This window comes from Saccopteryx leptura, chromosome 2 (genome assembly GCF_036850995.1).
Source record: "Saccopteryx leptura isolate mSacLep1 chromosome 2, mSacLep1_pri_phased_curated, whole genome shotgun sequence".
NCBI lineage: Eukaryota > Metazoa > Chordata > Mammalia > Chiroptera > Emballonuridae > Saccopteryx > Saccopteryx leptura.
In genome coordinates this window covers 344,530,011-344,550,122 of record NC_089504.1, presented here as the reverse complement: position 1 = coordinate 344,550,122, position 20,112 = coordinate 344,530,011, and the positions used below count along the sequence as shown (strand labels likewise).

At 42.6% G+C, this 20,112-nt stretch overlaps 1 protein-coding gene across 5 annotated transcripts in view; it reads left to right on the top strand.

Moving 5' to 3' along the window:
- ATP6V0A1 (ATPase H+ transporting V0 subunit a1) overlaps positions 1-20,112 on the top strand; it is a 58,034-nt gene that overhangs the window by 15,666 nt on the left and 22,256 nt on the right. For 3 of the 5 annotated variants that reach the window (XM_066364158.1, XM_066364156.1, XM_066364157.1), the window contains exons 6-14: positions 5,725-5,828; positions 6,162-6,288; positions 9,997-10,079; positions 10,660-10,753; positions 14,013-14,225; positions 16,065-16,215; positions 17,906-18,045; positions 18,358-18,515; positions 18,950-19,040. In XM_066364158.1, the coding sequence (XP_066220255.1) occupies positions 5,725-5,828; positions 6,162-6,288; positions 9,997-10,079; positions 10,660-10,753; positions 14,013-14,225; positions 16,065-16,215; positions 17,906-18,045; positions 18,358-18,515; positions 18,950-19,040 (1,161 nt within the window). The remainder of the gene's footprint in view (positions 1-5,724; positions 5,829-6,161; positions 6,289-9,996; positions 10,080-10,659; positions 10,754-14,012; positions 14,226-16,064; positions 16,216-17,905; positions 18,046-18,357; positions 18,516-18,949; positions 19,041-20,112) is intronic. The other 2 variants (XM_066364160.1, XM_066364159.1) reach the window with 1 other exon arrangement.

Below are 20,112 nucleotides of genomic sequence, written 5' to 3'. Positions count from 1 at the left end.
CTTTACCTTTAATTTTATTTTCTGTTTGCCCATCAACCTTTGAGCACACTTTTAACTGCTTTAGATAGCACATATCACACTTTAATTTTTTTGTATTTTTCCGAAGCTAGAAACAGGGAGAGACAGTCAGACAGACTCCCGCATGTGCCCGACTGGGATCCACCCGGCACGCCCACCAGGGGGCGGACGCTCTGCCCACCAGGGGGAGACGCTCTGCCCCTCCGGGGCGTTGCTCTGCCGTGACCAGAGCCACTCCAGCACCTGGGGCAGAGGCCAAGGAGCCATCCCCAGCGCCCGGGCCATCTTTGCTCCAAGGGAGCCTCGGCTGCGGGAGGGGAAGAGAGAGACAGAGAGGAAGGAGAGGGGGAGGGGTGGAGAAGCAGATGGGCGCTTCTCCTGTGTGCCCTGGCCGGGAATCGAACCCGGGACTTCTGCACGCCAGGCCGACGCTCCACCACTGAGCCAACCGGCCAGGGCACACTTTAATTTTTTAAGTGTTTTTTTATAAATACTTTATGGAAATGTTCTTGGTAGGATGCTTGTTTGGAATCACTGGATTTTCACATAAATTCAACTGTATTACCATATAGGGGAAAATGTTAGTTCCTGGATTAGTAGGTGACTAAGTTGCCAGGCAACAGCTTGCTGAGGTGACCCCATTGAAAGGATTTGGAGCAAGAGTTTCATAAAGCTTTCTTCTCCTAATTAAAACCTGGGAAGGAGTCCTAGCTTTCAGCCTGGACATGCTTTTTCTGATGGCTTAAAATATGGGTAATTTTCTCTTCTTACAGTAAAATCAGATACTTACGAGGTTGTTCTAGTCACCATTCAGTGTGCCTTCCCATAAACTTAATTCCTTTGCTCAAAAAAAAAAAATATTTTTTTTGTGGCAAAACTTTAAAAAAACAGAGGACCCATTTTAGTTAGCATCTGTTCTGTTCTCAGTTCTAGTTTTAATTTCTGTCTTTTGAGGAAAGAACAACTCCCCATAGTTCTTAGACTAGAGCAGGGGTTCTCTAACCAGAAGCGTCAGCCTTACTTGGGAACTTGTCAGAATGCAAACTATCGGTCCCCACTCTAGACTTGCGTCAGAACCTCTGAGGGCGGGGCCCAGCCGTCTGTTTTCACAAGGTGATCCCAAGGCAGCTAGTGCGAGAACCACTGTGCTCTAGAGAGTCAGCTGAAGATGTGATACATTCCTCAGTAACTAAGATTTGACTTAGAGAAGCCATGCTAATTAAAAAGACTGCTGGGGCCAGGGGAAAGGGGAAAGGTCTTATGAATTTAATCACCTAATCCTCCCAAGAATCAGAATGTGGCAATATTTACAAGAGAGGTCTGGAATGAATATTCAGCTAGCTCACTGAGTTGAGAATTTTGGGACTGATGGTAACTTCTTTCACCTATCCCCAGTTATCGTCACATTAGATGGTGTGGGACAGTGTGATTAACTCTCACAAGTGTTTCAGGTCTTTTGCAACAGTCATGGCCACTTATGCCTTATGGTTTTAATGAACAAGTAATCTAGAATTCCCATATGCTCACTGCCTACACATTGTATTTATCTTCATTAATTCACTGAGCGTTGGAGGAACACCTACTCTTGGTGAGGCATAAGATGAGTAAGACATGGTCCCTGTGCTCAAGGAACGTATCACTTAGTCATATCAAGAAACATCCCGGACACAGTATATTCCTGTGCTCCCAGATGCGTGTTTTTCTAAACGTGTTCAAGCTGCTGCCCACAGTACAGTGTAAACCTGGCGTCAAGATCAAAGCTCGGCTACTTTTAGCATCATTTGGGGCTTAATTCTCCCCCCGCGTCTTTCATCCTTTTGATATAGTCTTTTGTTGACTGCTGAGATGTTACTGAAAAGTACAAAAATGTCTTTCATAACCTCCTGAATTTAAGGATAGAAATAGGCTTCCCAGTCTAGTTCATTCTGCAAGAAATTCTGAATAAAGACTGACAACTGGACTCCCACAGGGAAAATGGTTATTTAAACTTTATATTATAATTTTTTTAAAAATAGTGAAAAATAAAGTAAGAGGAACCATTTTGGAAAGATGATGTAAGATTTTAAAATCATAAGTTATGAAAAAAAATCATTTAAGCTATGGGTTTAGGAATTTCTTTGTGATTAATAAGTCTAATAAGTCTAAATATGAAATGCCCATGCTGAGAAGGCAGGCTGTAAGTCTTCATGACCTTCACGCCCAGTCCGTGGTGAGTTGTTTTCTCCTCCTAATCAAGCAAAACATTTAAAACAAAAAGCAAACATTTTTGGAAGCACTTCTGAACACAAGGCCTTGGCTGTGTGCGAGGTTCTTCCGCTGCTCTTGTCATCAGTTCCTCTCATCCCTGGCCCCGGCCCCACAGGGCAGGAAATCTGGCAAGAACCGTCTGCCTTTTCTCTCCAGATGCGCAGTCAGTGCCTTGCTTGCCCCTGCCACTAGCTCGTAGCCTCCGCCAGGCCCCTTTCGGTAGCCCTTGCCCTGCTGTTCCTAAACGGCAGCCTCAGATGTCACTGCCTTGACAGGAGACCAGACCTCACAGAGGGAGCGTGTGTGCACACTCAAGGGCGTGCTTTAAGTAGTGCAAAGGATAGGAAGCTTGAGACCCTCAAATCTTGGAAACAAAGGTTTTTCATGAGATTTTTTTTCTTCCATGCCTGAAATGAGAAGGTTTGCAAATGGCCTAAAACACTGCCAATTTCAAAGCCTTCTTATAGGTGCATATGATTAATAAATTATATGATTAATAATAATGAGTTAGCAGAAAATGGCTAAATCGGAGAATGATTCTTTCCACCTTTTGGTATAGGGGTTGTGATTGGTGACGGGTATAGAAGGGGAAAGGTAAACCCATTGACTATTATGATTTAAGATGATTACAAATTTAACTTAGCCATTTCTTATCCAGAGCATTTAAAGTGACTTGTTAATGATTATCCTTTTCTCAGTCTTCTTGCTTATGAAGAGCTGTAAGAGCTGGAGAGATTTCTCTGCATCTTTTACCATAAGCACCATAACATGAGAACGTAAAGAAGACTGGAAAAGTAATGGTTAATGGCATGCAGATCCTGCCTCCCTTTCCTTCTGAGTTTTCCATTCATCTGCTTTCTTTATTTTTCTTTTCCATCTGCCATCTCCTTTGGGGTTTGGGTAAATTCCTTCGGTGATGAAATGAAATTTCTTTCTTAACATAGATGAAAGTAAAAGCGCTTGCGCTTGGTAGTTAAAGTAGCTTGAACTAGACGTGCTGCTTGTACTTGAGAGTAGAAATATTCTCCTGAAGCTCTGCTACTTCCTTTTTCAAGGCATGGTTTCAATGTTCAGACTGGGGGAGGGGGTAAACCAAGGGCTGAGCAAGTGATTTAGAGGAACGTGGGCAGTGTTATTGTTACTAGAGAACTCAGATTAGGATTAGACACTCGATGACATGGTTTTTGAGATTTTTTTAAAGGCCCTCAGTCTGTAGTGCTGGTTGGTTCATCCTATTTTCTCATCGGGTATAATTATTATATTTTTAAAAATTTAAGTTTCTCTGTAAGACTTAGAATTCTTAAGTATGAAGTAGTGAAATTATGAGTTAGAATATTATTGTAAATTTCTATTTAATTTTAATTCTGTGGGTGTTTTTTTTTATACTAAGAGTTTCAAGTACAGTCTTTGGAGTAGTCTAGTTGCTGTTTTGTCATTTGTCCCCTTCAGAGTACATATGTGCTCTCTGAGTCTGATTGTTAGGGTTTATTTAAACCAGGCCTTACAGCCCACACAGAGAAGTAGGCAAGAGTCTTGTGAGTAGCAGTCAATTTCACTGTTTTTTTTGTTTTGTTTTTTGCCAAGGGACATTCCAAGAGCAAGCTGAAACGCAATGGTCATCTGGATCCTCAAAATAAATTGCTTGTGGCTTGTAGTCAGCTGATTTGACTTTTAAGTAGAAACAAAAAGAGCCCCCTAAACTTCCATTTGATAGCAAGCGGTAACCTGTGCCCCCGTCGTCTCATTTCAAGCTTTTCCAAGTCTCCTGACAGTACCTCTCTGCCCTCTGGCGTGCCCAGAGCTGCCCTTCCCTCTTTTTTTTTGGATCAGAGTTGGTCCTGCTTTTAGAATTTACTTCCCAAAACAATTCCTTTCACTTTTTAAGGCTTTCAGACTTACAGTTGAAGTTCCCATGAGGTGGGGTTTTTTATAATGTTTATTTTATTGATTTTAGAGGGAGGAAGGGAGAGAGCAGGAGACAGACAGGAACACGTGTTCCTGTACGCGCCCTGACTGGGGATCAAACCGGCAACCTCTGTGCTTCAGGATGAAGCTCCAACCAACCGAGCTCTCCGGCCAGGGTCCATGAGGTGTTTTTTTTTTTTGATATGGGGTTAACAGGGCTAGAATCTTGAGATTTGAAATGAAAATGAAGAAAAAAATTTCCTGATTTTTTGTTTGTTTAGTTTTGCTTTTGAAGAAGATTATTGTGGCTTACTTCTAGTTTTTGGTCAAACAAAAACTGCCTGGGTATTAAGTTGGAGAGATCAGGCGGTGGACTTGATTGGCCTTTATTTTTTAGGGTAACTTCCCTTCCTGATAGGAGTACTAGGTGGTGGGATATGTTGTGTAGAGAGAGTCTAGGAAATATAGACATAGCACATCTGAGAAGGTCCCTCTCCTCCTCCATTTCATTGTATAAACTGTCATGGTGGAAATCATTTTAAATCTAAACAAACCAGCTCACCCACTCTACATTGGCTTAATATCTGTTACTCTCTTCTCTTCACTTGATTTAGATTGTTGGATTAAGCTATGTTCTCAAGAATCCTTAAACTATAAAGCCTGCATGAACTTTTTAATATCCCTAGATTCCTGCCCAGAAACTAGGCTATACAGATGTTTTCACTTTTTCTTTCCTTTATGGATGTGATAGAGACCCAGGCCTGTCCTGCTATTGTGCTTCTTATCCTTTTGGAGAAAGAAATACTCCTTAAGCCCCATGGTTTGGAGCATTTTATACAGTAGCCTTCCTGAAAGTTCTCATATTCTGCATTTTTAAGTGCACGGAAAACCTAGATATCTGGAGATGTCCCTTCTGCCTTTCTCCGGAAACTAGTAAAGGCCCAGCCTTTTGCTCTTGAACAGCAAAAATACACATGACCCCGCCAGATACAGAGGGTGAGGTGGTACTTACCCAAGTCTTAAAGGCGTGCCTGTCCTTGGGTGACGATCCCTTGCTTTCTTCCTGGGAAAGAGAGTCTCCATCCTTCACGTTTTCACACAGGGAAAATTCTAGTTTGTAATTGCCTGGAAATTTGGTGTTGAGAGTATTTGCCAAGCTGCCTCGTTTTTGCTGAAAAGAAAGAAACATTTCAACTTCTATCCACATGAAAAGCTATTTCCTGGTACTTTCGTGGCTCATTTGGGAAAATATTTTTTTTAAAAATGGCTTCCACCAAGTAAGATTTATACATGTCACCATCATTAATGGTTTTTATTTTTGTATTCCTTATTTCTTAAACCATTTCCCCAGATGCTTTACTGGGGCAATTATGCTTTCTTTACCTGTTGTTACTTTCCTTTGTTTTCTTTCCCTGTTCTTGTTTCTTTTTGTGGGTATGTCTTCTCTTTTGGTGGTTTATTTTTCATCTTTATTTTCTGAACTTAATCCTGGTTCCTCGTTCCCTGCATGCCACTAACTATTTTCATTAGATATTAATTGATTTGTGAATTCAGGCTGAATTGCATCATCAGCAGATGGCGGATCCAGACCTGTTGGAAGAGGCCTCATCCCTCCTGGAGCCAAGTGAGATGGGAAGAGGCACGCCTTTAAGACTTGGGTAAGTACCACCTCACTCTCTGTATTTGGCGGGGTCATGTGCATTTTTGCTGTTCAAAAGAGCAAAAGGCTGGGTCTTTACTAGTTTTCAGAATGCACGCTCTTCTGAGCTGACTGAGCAGAGTTCCTAAGTCGATTTGGATTCAGTTCCTGAGTTGTGTTCTGGCAACCCTCTTCTGGGACCAGGAATAAACTTCAGCAGTCCTTTTGACGTAACAGTGCATAGCCTCGTGTTTGTCGCCTTTGTCCCTCTCCTCTCATTGTCCTCTTTGTCTCAAAGCCTCCTGTCCCACAGCGTGGAATAGATTTCCCAATCTGGCTCTTCTTCCCACAGCTTCGTGGCTGGTGTGATTAACCGGGAGCGCATCCCTACTTTTGAGCGCATGCTTTGGCGGGTGTGCCGGGGGAATGTGTTCCTGCGACAGGCTGAAATCGAGAACCCCCTGGAGGATCCTGTGACTGTAAGACAAGGGAACTGTGTCCCATGGAGTAGGTCTTGTAAAGGGAGCTCAGAGCAGTAGTAACACAGTATGGTGCCACCTGACTCTGACCCTCCCACAGAGAAGCCCTTACGTTTACCCCGCTTTGATCTGCGAATATGAGAGACTGCTCTTTTCCTTTTAACGTCCATCATATGTGTACATATAATGTATACATGACATATACCTATACATTTTAAAGCTACACTGGTAAATTATTTTGATTGTAAATATGTGTTTTCCAGTTATTTTAACCTATAGCTTCGTATGTTTTCTCTTACTTACCTGGAACCAAAAGCAAATTAACTTTCTATGAAAGTTAACTTAAAGTAAGATATCTGGTTCCAAGTTTAATTACATATATCCATATGTAAAAAGAGAAGGAGAGAGGTCCTAAATTGTGATCTCTGTAAGTTGACGAAATTTTAGTTGGCAAGGTTTTCGTTGTCTTTTGTTTGTTTGGAGATTTAGAAACTTAAAGATACATATTGTGCAAGGTAGAATGATCTTCCCCACCCAAAGCTCTGAAAGGCAGGAACAGCTTAACAGTTTAGCCTTTGACAGAGTGAGGCCGAGTTCCTTACAAAACCCTACATTAGTATGGTGAGTCCTGCTGTCAGGGATTACAAGCAAAGATGAAATGTTCTGTAAAAACTTCACTTCACTTTTGTATTAATATTACTTAGAAGCCTAAAGGTTTTTTTTCCTCTCCTAAATTATTTTCTGGATGTTATTTATTTATTTATTTTTATGATTTTATTTATTGATTTTACAGAGAGAGAGGAGAGGTTGGGGAGCGAGAAATATCAACTCATAGTTGCTTTCTTAGTTGTTGCTTGTTTGTTGTATGTGCTTTGACTGAGCAAGCCCAGGGTTTTGAACTGGCAACGTCAGCGTTCCAGGTCAACACTATTTACTCTGCCACCACAGGCCAGGCTGGATTTCTTAAATTAATATTCTTTGCCCTACCTAAGAAGAGAGATTGAATTGTGAGACTTCTCAGAGTAGGTGGGTCATGCAGCTGAAAATAATGCAGTGACACTATATAACAGTGGTCCCCAACCTTTTTTGGGCCACGGACCGGTGTAATGTCAGAAAATATTTTCACGGACCGGCCTTTAGGGTGAGACGGATAAATGCACAAAATAAAATTATGTGACCGGCGTAAAAACTGTGGTATTTTAAAATATAATTGTCGAACTTACGAGACAAGCGTCAAGATAGAGTCTTAGACAGATGTAACAGAGGGAATCTGGTCATTTTTTAAAAATAAAACATCGTTCAGACTTAAATATAAATAAAACAGAAATAATGTAAGTTATTTATTCTTTCTCTGTGGACCGGTACCAAATGGCCCACAGACCAGTACCAGTTCGCAGCCCAGAGGTTGGGGACCTGCTATATAACTTCTTCTTGTTTCCCTTCTTTTCCAAGTGAGAGGAGGAGAGATGGAGAGACAGACTCCCACATGTGCCATGACCAAGAGCCACCTGGAAAACCCCATCTGGGGCCATGCTTGGAACTGAGTTATTTTTAGCACCTAAGGCAGAGGCTCCACAGAGCCATCCTCAGCCCCCCGGGGTAATGTGCTCGAACAAGCCAAGCCATTGCTGCAGGAGGGGAAGAGAGAGAAAGAGAGAAAAGGGGGAAAGGGAAAGGTGGAGAAGCAGATGGTTGCTTCTCATGTATGCCCTGACCGGGAATCAAACCCAGGACATCCACATACCAGGCCAATGCTTCACACGCTAGGCCACCAGTCTACTGCTGAGCCAACCAGCCAGGGCCAGTATATGACTTTCATCTTCAGAATTGAGGGGTGAATGTGGTGACACTTAAGTTACAGTGAGTCCCCCTTATCCAGAGGAGCAGTTTTACAGTCTAGCTGAAGGCTGTTCTTGGGTTGTGCAGACATTGCAGTGTGCAGCACACCTAATGTGAACCTGTTCTCAGAAATGTCCAGCCAAGTTTCTGGGCAACAGAAACCATTTTATCATCAAATTGCGGAAAGAATTGGGGTCTGCAGCCTGCATAGCTACAGCAGAGCAGCTGCACCAACAATGTGCACCAGTTTATCCCTAGAGGATTTAGGAATTTCAGAAACTTGAGCCTTCTTTTCTTTTCCTTCCTTCCTTCCTTCCTTCCTTCCTTCCTTCCTTCCTTCCTTCCTTCCTTCCTTCCTTCCTTCCTTCCTTCCTTCCTCCCTCCCTCCCTCCCTCCCTCCCTCCCTCCTTCCCTCCCTGTTTTTCTTCTTTTTAAAAAAGAAAATATTGATTGACTTAAAGAATTAAAGAGAAAAGGAGAGAGAGAGAGAAACATGGGTTTGTTGTTTACTTACTTACACATTCATTGGTTGATTCATGTATGTGGCCTAACCAGGGATCGAACTGGCAGCCTTGGCATATCAGGATGACGCTCTAACCAATTGAGCTACCCAGCCAGGGCAAGCCTTATATTCTTCACTCCTCATCCCCTTTTATCCTTCTAGAGTTTTATTTGCTTGTTTTCTATTTTAAAAGCTCCATAGGAATATGAAAAAATACAGGCATCCAGAGACAGTCCTGGTGAAAAGCCAATATAGCATATTTTTCTCACCTTTCCTTGTAGTCCTGTGTGAGATTTCAAGTATAAACTTGGTATTTGAAATGGCTTGCCTTCTACTCTGTTCCCTAAAGTCTAACTCAACATGGATCATGAAATTCTACATCAACATTCTCCTAGCTACAGTACTGTTTCTTGTAGTTATCCAGTTGCCTTTATCTGGGAATTTCTAAGTATGGGAACAGACAGGAATGACTTTCTTCTCTTTCTTCTGCAGTTATGGCATTCAGGCAACATAAGATTTACCGTGGAATTGGTAGCCCTGGCCAGATGGCTCAGTTGATTAGAACATTGTCCGAAAGCACAGAAGTTGCCAGTTCGATACCTGGTCAGGTCACATACAGTAACAGATTGATGTTTCTGTCTCTCTTTCTCTGTCCTCTAAAATCAATAAAACAAACATTAAAAAAATAAAATAATAAAATAGAATTGTGCCCCTGGCCAGTTTTCTCAGTGGTAAAGCATCGGCCTGGTGTGTGGAAGTCGTGGGTTTGATTCCTGGTCAGGGCACACAGGGGAAGCAACCATCTGCTTCTCTACACCCCCCTCCCCCTCCCACAGCCATGGCTCAAATGGTTTGAGCAGGTTGGCCCAGTGCTGAGTATGGCTCCATGGCATCGCTTCAGGTGCTAAAAATAACTTGGTTGCCAAGCAACGAAGCAGTGGTCCCAGATGGGCAGAGCATTGCCCAGTAGGGGGATTACCAGATGGATCCTGGTAGGTGTGAATGCAAGAGTCTGTCTCTGTCTCCCTGCCTCTCACTTAATAAAAAAATAAAAATTTAAAAATTAAAAACAAATAAAGTAGAATTGGTAAATAGGGCTAAATTGCATGAAGAGGAAAATCATCTCAGAGTCTGTGTCAAGCCCCTAGTTGAGTTTATAAACAAATACAGAACTTGTTTTGTGATTTAGTATTTCAGGGCAAATGTTCTTATAGTGATGTGTAAGAAATAGATGGAGGATAGTAGTTAAAGGACAGGGCTGCCGGAAAGGATTTTTGTTGTTCCTGTATCACCAAGAAAGTAAGCTATTTAAGAAGATTCCTTCCAGGTTAGAAGTCTGAATTCTCGGTTTTCTGTTCGGTGCCTAGGGCGACTATGTGCACAAGTCCGTGTTCATCATTTTCTTCCAAGGTGATCAGCTGAAAAACAGAGTCAAGAAAATCTGCGAAGGGTAAGAGAAAAGTGCTCCCCCAGGGTGCAGCCGTGCTGCGAACTCTTTTAAGCCTTCGAATGTAGAATAGTGAAACACAGCCCTTTTAGTTTACCTTGACATGGTGAGCATGTCATCTCCTAATGGTGGGCTATTCTAAATAATTAAAAATGGCCCAAATTCCGTTTTTAAAGTACCGTCAAAACAATTTCCTCTTGTTGAAAAAAAGTAATTAGGATTCATGATTTATAAATGCTGCATTGTTCTGGGACAATGGGGCCACACACCCACAGTGTACCATAGGCACTGTGCCCTTAAACTTGTCTGAAATTCTGCCCATCAGATCTTTCTTCTGTGCCATTTTTCTACTCTAACTTGTATTACCAGTTTTTGTGTTTTAATCTAAGAGAATTTAATAGATAGTTCAAATGTTACTGCTCTATCTATAGGCCACTCTCCATAAATATTTATTGTTGATTACTGCATCAGTCCAAACTAATTTTTTGGTCCTTCCTGGTACATTAGGATTGCTTTCTAGATTATGTCAATTGGCTAGGTTAAGGTATTTCCATGTTTCTCAGGCTGCGTCTGTACGTTCCAGATTCCGGGCCTCACTCTATCCCTGCCCTGAGACACCCCAGGAGAGGAAGGAAATGGCTTCTGGAGTCAATACCAGGATTGATGACCTCCAAATGGTACGAAGAGGGCTAGAGGAAATTTGTTTTTGTGAAATATTGAAATAGAAGATCCATCTCCTTCCTTGAAACACAAACAGTTTATTAGCCACCGGCAGCTACTCAGGATACAAAAAAAAAAAAAAATCAAAATACCTCCCTTTGAGAGCTGGAGAGAATTTTAAGGAGTGACTTGAAAATAGCATTAATCATCATCAAGTGAGACAGGAATGCTGTGCATCTGAAATCATGCCTGCTTAGAGGGTTTAATTCTCCTCATCATGAGTCATATTTTTTATAATAAATTTAAAAAGTATGCTTAGTTAAGAAAAGCAAATCAGATGATACAGAAGTATGTACAAAGTCAGTTCTGCCCTCCCACACACAGTCTACTCCAGAGCCATCCTCCACAGCCGGGCGAGTATCCCTCTGGTCACCTTGGATATTAACCACACAGTCTGGCCACAGCATCCTGGTGTAACTCTTTTTTTTTTTTTTTTTTTTTTTTTTTTTTTTTTCTGAAGTTGGAAACGGGGAGGCAGTCAGACAGACTCCCGCATGCGCCTGACCGGGATCCACCCGGCACGCCCACCAGGGGGCGTCGCTCTGCTGCAACCAGAGCCACTAGCGCCTGGGGCAGCGGCCATGGAGCCACCCCCAGCACCTGGGCCATCTTTGCTCCAATGGAGCCTTGGCTGCGGGAGGGGAAGAGAGAGACAGAGAGGAAGGAGAGGGGGAGGGGTGGAGAAGCAGATGGGCACTTCTCTTGTGTACCCTGGCCGGGAATCGAACCCGGGTCTTCCGCACTCCAGGCCAACGCTCTACCACTGAGCCAACCGGCCAGGGCCCTGGTGTAACTCTTATACCCAACAAGAGACTGCGTTAGATTTTTACCAAATCGCAACGTGTGGTGTACGCACACCATGACTGTCAGTGTTCTAAGGACGGAGTCAGGATTTATGTGTATGTGGAAGGAAAGGGGTGGCCAGTTGGAGCTTTGTTTCCTGTTGAAAGAATGTGATGAGTACCCCTTGAAACACTAATAAACATACCAAGCCCCAAAGCATTTCTTTCCAGCAGTGGCAAAATTGTCAGAAATATGTTATAATTCCCATGTCAACTCCCTCGTTTTTCCTTCCAACCCTTATTGTATGTGACCCACCAACTTGACTACTGCCAGTTCCTTTGAGACATGCTTATCTGTTTAACCACAACTGCTGGTGGGAGATAGGCCATATTAGTCCCTTCTGGGTTCTAGGACTGTCTTATCCCCTCCCAGGGTTAGGGGCAGATTTTTTTTTTAATTTTAGAGAAGAGAGACAGAGAGAGAGAGAAGGGGGACGAACAGGAAGCATCAACTCCCATATGTGCCTTGACCGGGCAAGCCCAGAGTTTTGAACCAGCGACCTCAGCATTCCAGGTTGATGCTTGATCCACTGTGCCACCACAGGTCAGGCTAGGGGTAGATTTTTAAAGAACATGTGCAACCCAGCTGTACGAACTGAAACTTTAAAAAAGGATTGAATCACCAAGGAGTGAGATGGGGTGGGGAACAGGGAAAGAAAAAAGCAAATAGAACATTGCTTGCAGGTTTGCTTAGCATTCTTCCAGATGTTATAATAGTTATTGTGAAATTATCAACAGCCAGAAGGAGAAAAAGTAACTTCATCCCTTTAGTCTCAGTGATGTAAGAGTTCTCCTAGTATACCGTGGCTTTTTTTTAAGCCTCTGTATGGAAGTCACATTCTATTGCCCAAGCCAGTTTTTCAGGGAATAGTTACTGCTGCTTTTCAGAACTGACCTGAGGAACTATGATGGAGACTTGTGTTAAAATGATCAGTATATAGCAGGGGTCCCCAAACTTTTTATACAGGGGGCCAGTTCACTGTCCCTCAGACCGTTGGAGGGCCAGACTATAAAAAAAACTATGAACAAATCCCTATGCACGCTGCACATATCTTATTTTAAAGTAAAAAAAACAAAACGGGAACAAATTTAAAATAAAGAACAAGTAAATTTAAATCAACAAACTGACCAGTATTTCAATGGGAACTATGGGCCTGCTTTTGACTAATGAGATGGTCAATGTGCTCCTTTCACTGACCACCAATGAAAGAGGTGCCCCTTCCGGAAGTGCGGCGGGGGCCGGATAAATGGCCTCAGGGGGCCGCAGTTTGGGGACCCCCAGTATACAGCATTTTCCTCTTCAAAGAAGTAGAGAGTTAAGACAGATTTTTATGCGGAAATATGAGTGGTGGGTTGCTTGCCTAATTTTGCCTTAGCCTCTTTTCTGCTACTAAAATCCTAAATATTTGGTAATAAATAAGATAGTAGGGGCCTCACCTGTGGTGGATAAAACGTCGACCTGGAATGCTGGGTCACTGGTTCGAAACCCTGGGCTTGCCCGGTCAAGGCACATATGGGAATTGGTGCTTCCTGCTCCTTCCCTCTTTTCTCTCTCTTTCTCTCTCCTTTCTAAAAATGAATAAATAAAATCTTAAATAAAATGAAATGTAAGATAAATAAATAAGGCAGTAGGGTGTAAAGTGTTCCTGCACCCTTCTCCCACTCTCGTCTTGGCAGTAGGATTCCTCTCAGGGAAATCTGTACCGGTCTCCAGAGGGTTGGCACTGAAGCGTTTCCCCAAGCCCGGCAGGAAGATGAGCCTGACCTGCCCCCGGTGACCGTGGCATGTGGCAATCCAAATCCCTCTGAAGTGTCTGGATCCTGCTGACCCCAGTGTCTCCTGTGTCCTGTTAGGGGGTCTCTGTGGCACAGGCAGGTAGTGTTAGCACCGCCTCTCCCATCGTTCCCAATGGTGGCTCATGCTCCGCGGATTCCGCAGCTCGCTGTTCTCCAGAATGGCTTTGTTGCTTGTCAGCGCCTGGGCCTGTGATGCTGACTTCTTTGAGTCGGCGTTACAGGCTCCACCTGGAAAGTCACCGCTCTTGTAATGATGCAAGTAAAAGCCGGTGGCTTACAGTGCTGTGCCATAGATTTGGTGGTAAGATTAAAGATTAAATGTATAGGGAAAAGGTAAAAAGCATTTTCTTAGGTTTCTCTTGAGCTTAAAACTAAATAAAAGTGAATGTTAGTAACTAGAATTCTAATTTCTTGTAATTTGGCAAAAAAAAAAAAAAAATAGGCATTCTAGTCAAAGGAATTAAAAAAACAGATCCCCAGCAACCCTCCTCAGAAAGCCGTGCCACCTTGCCATTCATATCCTGAGATTTCGGACTGGTGTTAGAAGGGTTCTCCCTTGTCCCTTTCTCTCCCAAAGGTTTTGAACCAAACAGAGGATCACCGCCAGAGGGTTCTGCAGGCCGCTGCAAAGAACATCCGTGTCTGGTTCATCAAAGTGCGGAAGATGAAGGCCATCTACCACACCCTGAACCTGTGCAACATAGACGTGACGCAGAAGTGTCTGATTGCAGAGGTCTGGTGCCCGGTCACTGACCTAGACTCCATCCAGTTTGCACTCAGAAGGGGCACGGTGAGTCCCTGACAGCTAGCGGTGTAGCCTCTAATCAACAGTAACATTAATTAATTATACTTTTATGGCATTTTTACTTTCGGAATTCTTTAATATGCTTATCTTGCACCTTGACAATACATTTGTCAAATGTGGAAATTGCAGTTCTGAAAAGATTAAATGACTTAATCTTATAGCCAGGATTCTTCAGGGTAGCTCATGACCAGAATGGCAGTTTCCTGATCCACACTCCCTCTCCATTAGACTCTTCTGTAGAATAACCCTGGCAGACCCACTTAGTAGTTAGAACTACTGCTCTGTCCAAGGCACTAATCTAGGCGGAGATGTAAAAAAATAAGCCCTCAAGTATCTTAGGCTTTGCTTGGACAGGCTGACATGCAAACATGTAAGAGCCTGTGCTAAGAGTGGTAAATGTGTATGGAGAGAGAGTGCCAGCCTTTCCAACTAAGGTGATTGGACAAAAGCTTCAAGAGGAAGGTGGCGTTGGGGCTTTGAAGAAAGGGTAAGATGTCTATCAACAATGATAAAATATAGACAAAGGCAGGGAATGCAATACCACCATGCTTGGTTGGGCAAGAGCAAGAATTGTAACGGGTGAGCCAAAAGACTAGGATGTCAACCTGATAAAGTAGATTGGAACCTGATTGAGAAAGGTTTTTAAATCCCAGGTAAGAGGATTTGCATGTCATTCCAGAGGAAATAGAGAAGCATTGGAAGTTATTAACAGTGAAAGGAGATGAACAAAGCCAAGTTTTAAAAGAATCATCTGTTTGATAGCGTCTTGGTTGGGTTGGGAAGTAGATAGAGTCTGTAGGTGGGAGTCAGAAGGTTATTTTAAACCAGGTAGTAAGGCACAAGGGCCCTTGGGATAAGAATTGACAATGGGAAAAGGAAATAATGATGAATTTGTGAGACATTCTGAAAGAAGAATCAGGGAGGTATAGTTGGTTTCTAGCAATGTGGGGGCAGTGGGGAATGCATGGAAAATAAAGTAAATGCTTCTGAGGCATCAAAGCTGTTTGGCCAGTAGAATAACGATTCCATTAATAGAAGTAAAAGTTCAGCAAGAGAAAATTAGGGGAAAGATAGTAAGTTCAGTTTCATTCACATCAAGGGGCTGGATGGAAATCCGCACAGACTTGTCAAGCAGAATATGGGACAGGTTCTCAATAGAAAAGGCAGGATGAAAGACGTGGGATTTGTGAGGGTAGATAGGAATGAGACCTACAAGAGAGAAAGTGAGGAAGGTAAAGATGGGACCTGCAGTGTTTTGGAAGGTGGAGGAGGAAAAGCCAGCAAAGAGACATAAAAAGCATGGTTAGTGAGCAGGAGGGGCCTCCTAAGGAATCAAGATTTTCACCCAAGAAGAGGAAGATCTCAAGTCAGGGACTTTGATCAGGTGACCAGCAGTCACTTTGAATAAGTGCGCTCAGCTAGATGATAGGTGATTAGGGCGTTTAGAGCAGGTGGTGGAGGAGTCAGAGAATACACTTTGCTTTCTCCATAGATAGGAGAAACCAGTGATAGTCCTAGAAAGACAGGTGAGAGTGTCTCCAGGGAAAGAAGCTCCATGTTTTCTTTAGTTACACATTTTAGAAGTAAGTGTTCTTTCATAGCAGGGTTTTCTTCCCAATACTTAATTTAAATCTTTCATTGTAAATTTTATACCCAGCTTCAGTTTTCCCAAAGACTGAGAAAGATTGAGATATAATTTACATAAAATAAAATACATTTTATGTGTACCGTTCGATGGGTTTTGATAAATATATACACCTGTGTCCCCACCACCACATTTAGGAGGACAGACTAATTTTGATGTATGTGCTTAATGTTTCCCAGGAGCACAGTGGTTCCACGGTGCCCTCCATTTTGAACAGGATGCAGACAAACCAGACTCCCCCAACCTATAACAAAACAAACAAGTTCACACATGGCTTTCAGAACATAGTAGATGCTTATGGAATCGGAACTTACCGAGAGATAAATCCAGGTAAAAAAGCTTGAGTCGTTCCCCTCTAGAGGTTTTATATTTTGTTTGTTGTATCTCTTAATGCCTCACTTTAAATGCTGTCGAACAACTGGCTTAAAACTAAACATGCTAAGACCTCAGCTGCAGTGTAATTCCTGTAAAGAGGTGCCCACTGTGGTCAGGAGGCACTCCTGTTCTGTGGCTTTGCAGAGCGGGTTATTGGGAGAACTTTGTTGATTATGATGCAAAAGTTATAATTAACAATTTTATTATTAAATTTTGAAAGAATTATAGACGTTATCTCATTCAGGTTCCCTTCAGAGGGAGAAAAATCTTATACACACACATGCATGCAAATGAGGTGGTTTTATAGGAATGAGCTCAGTAGATTAGATTCTTCTGTGTAACCTCACAGCTATAAAATACCTGGTTTTGACTGACCAGGCAGTGGCGCAGTGGATAAAGTGTCGGACTGGGATGCTGAGGACCCAGGCTCGAGACCCCGAGGTCGCCAGCTTGAGCATGGGCTCATCTGTTTTGAGCAAAGCTCACCAGCTTGGACCCAAGGTCATGGCTTGAGCAAGGGGTTACTCAGTCTGCTATAGCCCCATGGTCAAGGCACATATGAGAAAGCAATCAATGAACAACTAAGGTGTCACAACGCGCAATGAAAAACTAATGATTGATACTTCTCATCTCTCTGTTCCTGTCTGTCTGTCCCTATCTATCCCTCTCTCTGACTCTCTCTCTGTCTCTGTAAAATAAATAAATAAATAAATAAATAAATAAAACACCTGGTTTTATGCTCTGGCCAGATGGCTTAGTTGGTTGGATCATCGTCCCCCAGACAGGGCACATACAGGAACAGATCGATGTTCCTGTCTTTCCCTCTCCTTCTCTCTCCTCTCTCCCTTCTTCTCTCGCTAAAATCAATAAATAGAAAAGAAAACCCCCACAAAAACACCTGGCTTTCTCTTGCACACCATTGGTAGGAACTGTTTTAAGCAAAAAAGTTTTTCCCAAGCTCTCTGACATTTTAAAATGGCTTCCCAGTTCCAGGTTAGAGAAAATATAGCAATTATTGACCATGTTAGGCACAAAGCAGCTTTCTCTTCTGTTTGGAGAGTTACTTATTAAATCCACAGTCAGGAATTCATTTTCAGCTGGAGCCTCTGCGGGCCCCGCTTTGCTCCGGGTCCTGGGCTTCCTCCCCTTACCCAGCAGCTTCTCTCCGCTGGGAAGTGGCTGCTGCGCAGGGGAAAGCTGGCCCTGCTGAGTGGAGTCCCAGGGCTTGGGAAAAAGGACTGAAAGAATAAACCACACAGTTGCCAATGCTGGGGCGAAACTTTCACTTCCTGTGTTCTTTGTTTAAAATGCTAGCAGTGGCTCAGATGCCATCGGCGCCGCTTTGGGAGGGTGTAGGGTGCCAGGGAAGGTTTTCTCTGCAAGTCCATCTGGCCTACAGCGTGGGAATAAGTCACGTTACTCTGATCCGTGTATGGAGAGGAATGTGATATGTTGGGAGTTGGGGTTTTCTGTGCTTTGTCTTTTCCCTCCTTTTTTAAAATTTTACTAATTTTTAAATTATAATTGACATACACATTATATTAGTTTCAGGTGCACAATGTGGTGATTAGATATTTATACACCTTACAAAGTGATCACCCCAATAAGACTGGTACCCATCTGACATCCTTTGATTTCTTTATAGCTCCATATACTATCATCACTTTCCCTTTCCTATTTGCTGTGATGTTTGGGGACTTTGGCCATGGCATTTTGATGACCCTGTTTGCTGTGTGGATGGTGTTAAGGGAGAGCCGGATCCTCTCCCAGAAGAATGAGAATGAGGTAATGTTTAAGTTACGTCTGCAGTAGACTGGAACTTCGTGATTTCTCAAGCGTTCATTATGAAAATTATGATCTGGAAGCTTTACCGTAAATTTATAGAGACGTTACATTTATTCTAACCCTTAAGAGGCCATGTGCTGTGGAAGTGAACTTCTTGCTTGCCTTGTATTTTGGTCTTCAAGCTCTCTGACCAGGCTGGGGTGAAGTGGTGTGAGAGGAAGGGTCTAGAAAGGGGTATTCTAAATAACATTGTCACAACATCAGCTACAGTCGGTCGGTTTCATTGACTTCTCTCTTCCTCCTGGTTCCCAGATGTTTAGCACTGTGTTCAGCGGACGGTACATTATCCTGTTGATGGGTGTGTTTTCCACCTACACCGGCCTCATCTACAACGACTGCTTTTCCAAGTCTCTTAATATCTTCGGGTCATCTTGGAGCGTACGGCCAATGTTCACTTTAGAAAATTGGACGTAAGTTGCAAAAGAAGCTAAAAATCAAAGTTTATTCCTTTTATATTCAGCTTTGACTTTCCGGACAAGTAGTAAATTACTACCTCTTTAGGAGCTAGTTGGGAATGTCTGTTTCAGAAGAATGTGCCGTGTTTCCTCTTACTTATGCTTCAGCCTGAGAAACTTATTCAGTAGTCTTAAGGAACTGAGAACTAATTAGGCACATTGATTCTTTTATAAATCAAAAGTAGATCCTCCAAATTCCCTACTTGGTTATCTGTATGTGTGTGTGTGTGTTGTTATCTCTGATACTTTCTCATCGCAGATGCTAGGCCCTAGTTTTTTATTGTAGAGACAGGATAGCTGTAGTAGTTTCTTCTGGGATCAGTTTCTGGACCCCAGTACTTCCCCTCTGTTGATAAAAAATAAATGCAACTTTTCTCCTAACATGGCAGGGACGAGACGCTTCTGGGGAACCGTGTGCTGCAGCTGAACCCAGCTGTCCCTGGGGTTTTTGGTGGACCATACCCTTTTGGCATCGATCCAGTAAGAACACTTCTTTCCTATACGGCTAACACGAAAATTTTAAACTAGGACCCTAAAGTGAGAAAATGAAAGTGAAGAGAAATAGTTACTTGATTTTTAGTTGACCTGTTTTTGGAAAACCTTGGTTTATCTATCCAATGCACTTTAAAGCCAGAAAAGACCCAGGTGCCTTGGGGAGCCAGAGTAACTTTCCCTGTGCTGCTTGCTTCAGAGGCAGCTGATAACACTGATTCTGGGAGACCGATTTCCAATACTCCCTCCCAGTTTAATTTATTTAACTTACTTTGGTTTTTCTTTTTCACAGATGTCTTAACAAACCAGAAATAGCTCTTCCCTGTGGTTTTAGATTTCCATTCTTATTTTTATATACTTAAAAGAACTTATCCCAGAATTTAATTATTTTTTCAAATACTTAGGCAAATAAAGTGTGCTCAAATCTTTTGCATTGTGTGCTTAAGAAAAGTGTAGGGGGAACTGAAGAATAAGCCTTAGTCAGTAAGGATTATAAAATTCCAGGAGAACATCATTATGGGCCAGAAAGATTAAGGTTTCTTATTAAAATGGGAATTAGTCTGGCCTTTAAAAATATTTCAGCCCTGGCCTGTCCTGTGGTGGTGCACTGGATAGAGTGCAAACCTGGAACACTGAGGTTGCCAATTTGAAACCATAGGTTTGCCTGCCTGGTCAAGGCACATACGGCAAGCAAATCAGTGAACAACTAATGTGAAGCAACTGTGAGTTGATACTTCTTGTTCCCCCCACCTCTCTCTCTCCTCTCTGTAAAATCAATAAATAAAATCTTTAAATATATATACTTATATTTTTTCACCCTGGCTGGATAGCTGGGTTGGTTAGAACGTTGTCCCAAAGCACAGAGGTCGTTGTGGGTTTCATCCCGGGTCAGGGCACATACAGGAACAGATGGATGTTCTTCTCTCTCTCCCTCTCCGTCTCCCTTTCCCTTCCTCTCTCACTGAAATCAATAAATAAAAATTAAATGAATAATATTTTAGATTGTTATAGGTGAAGAGAAGTATTTGAAAAAACAGAGGTGGGGAGATACAGAGTTTAT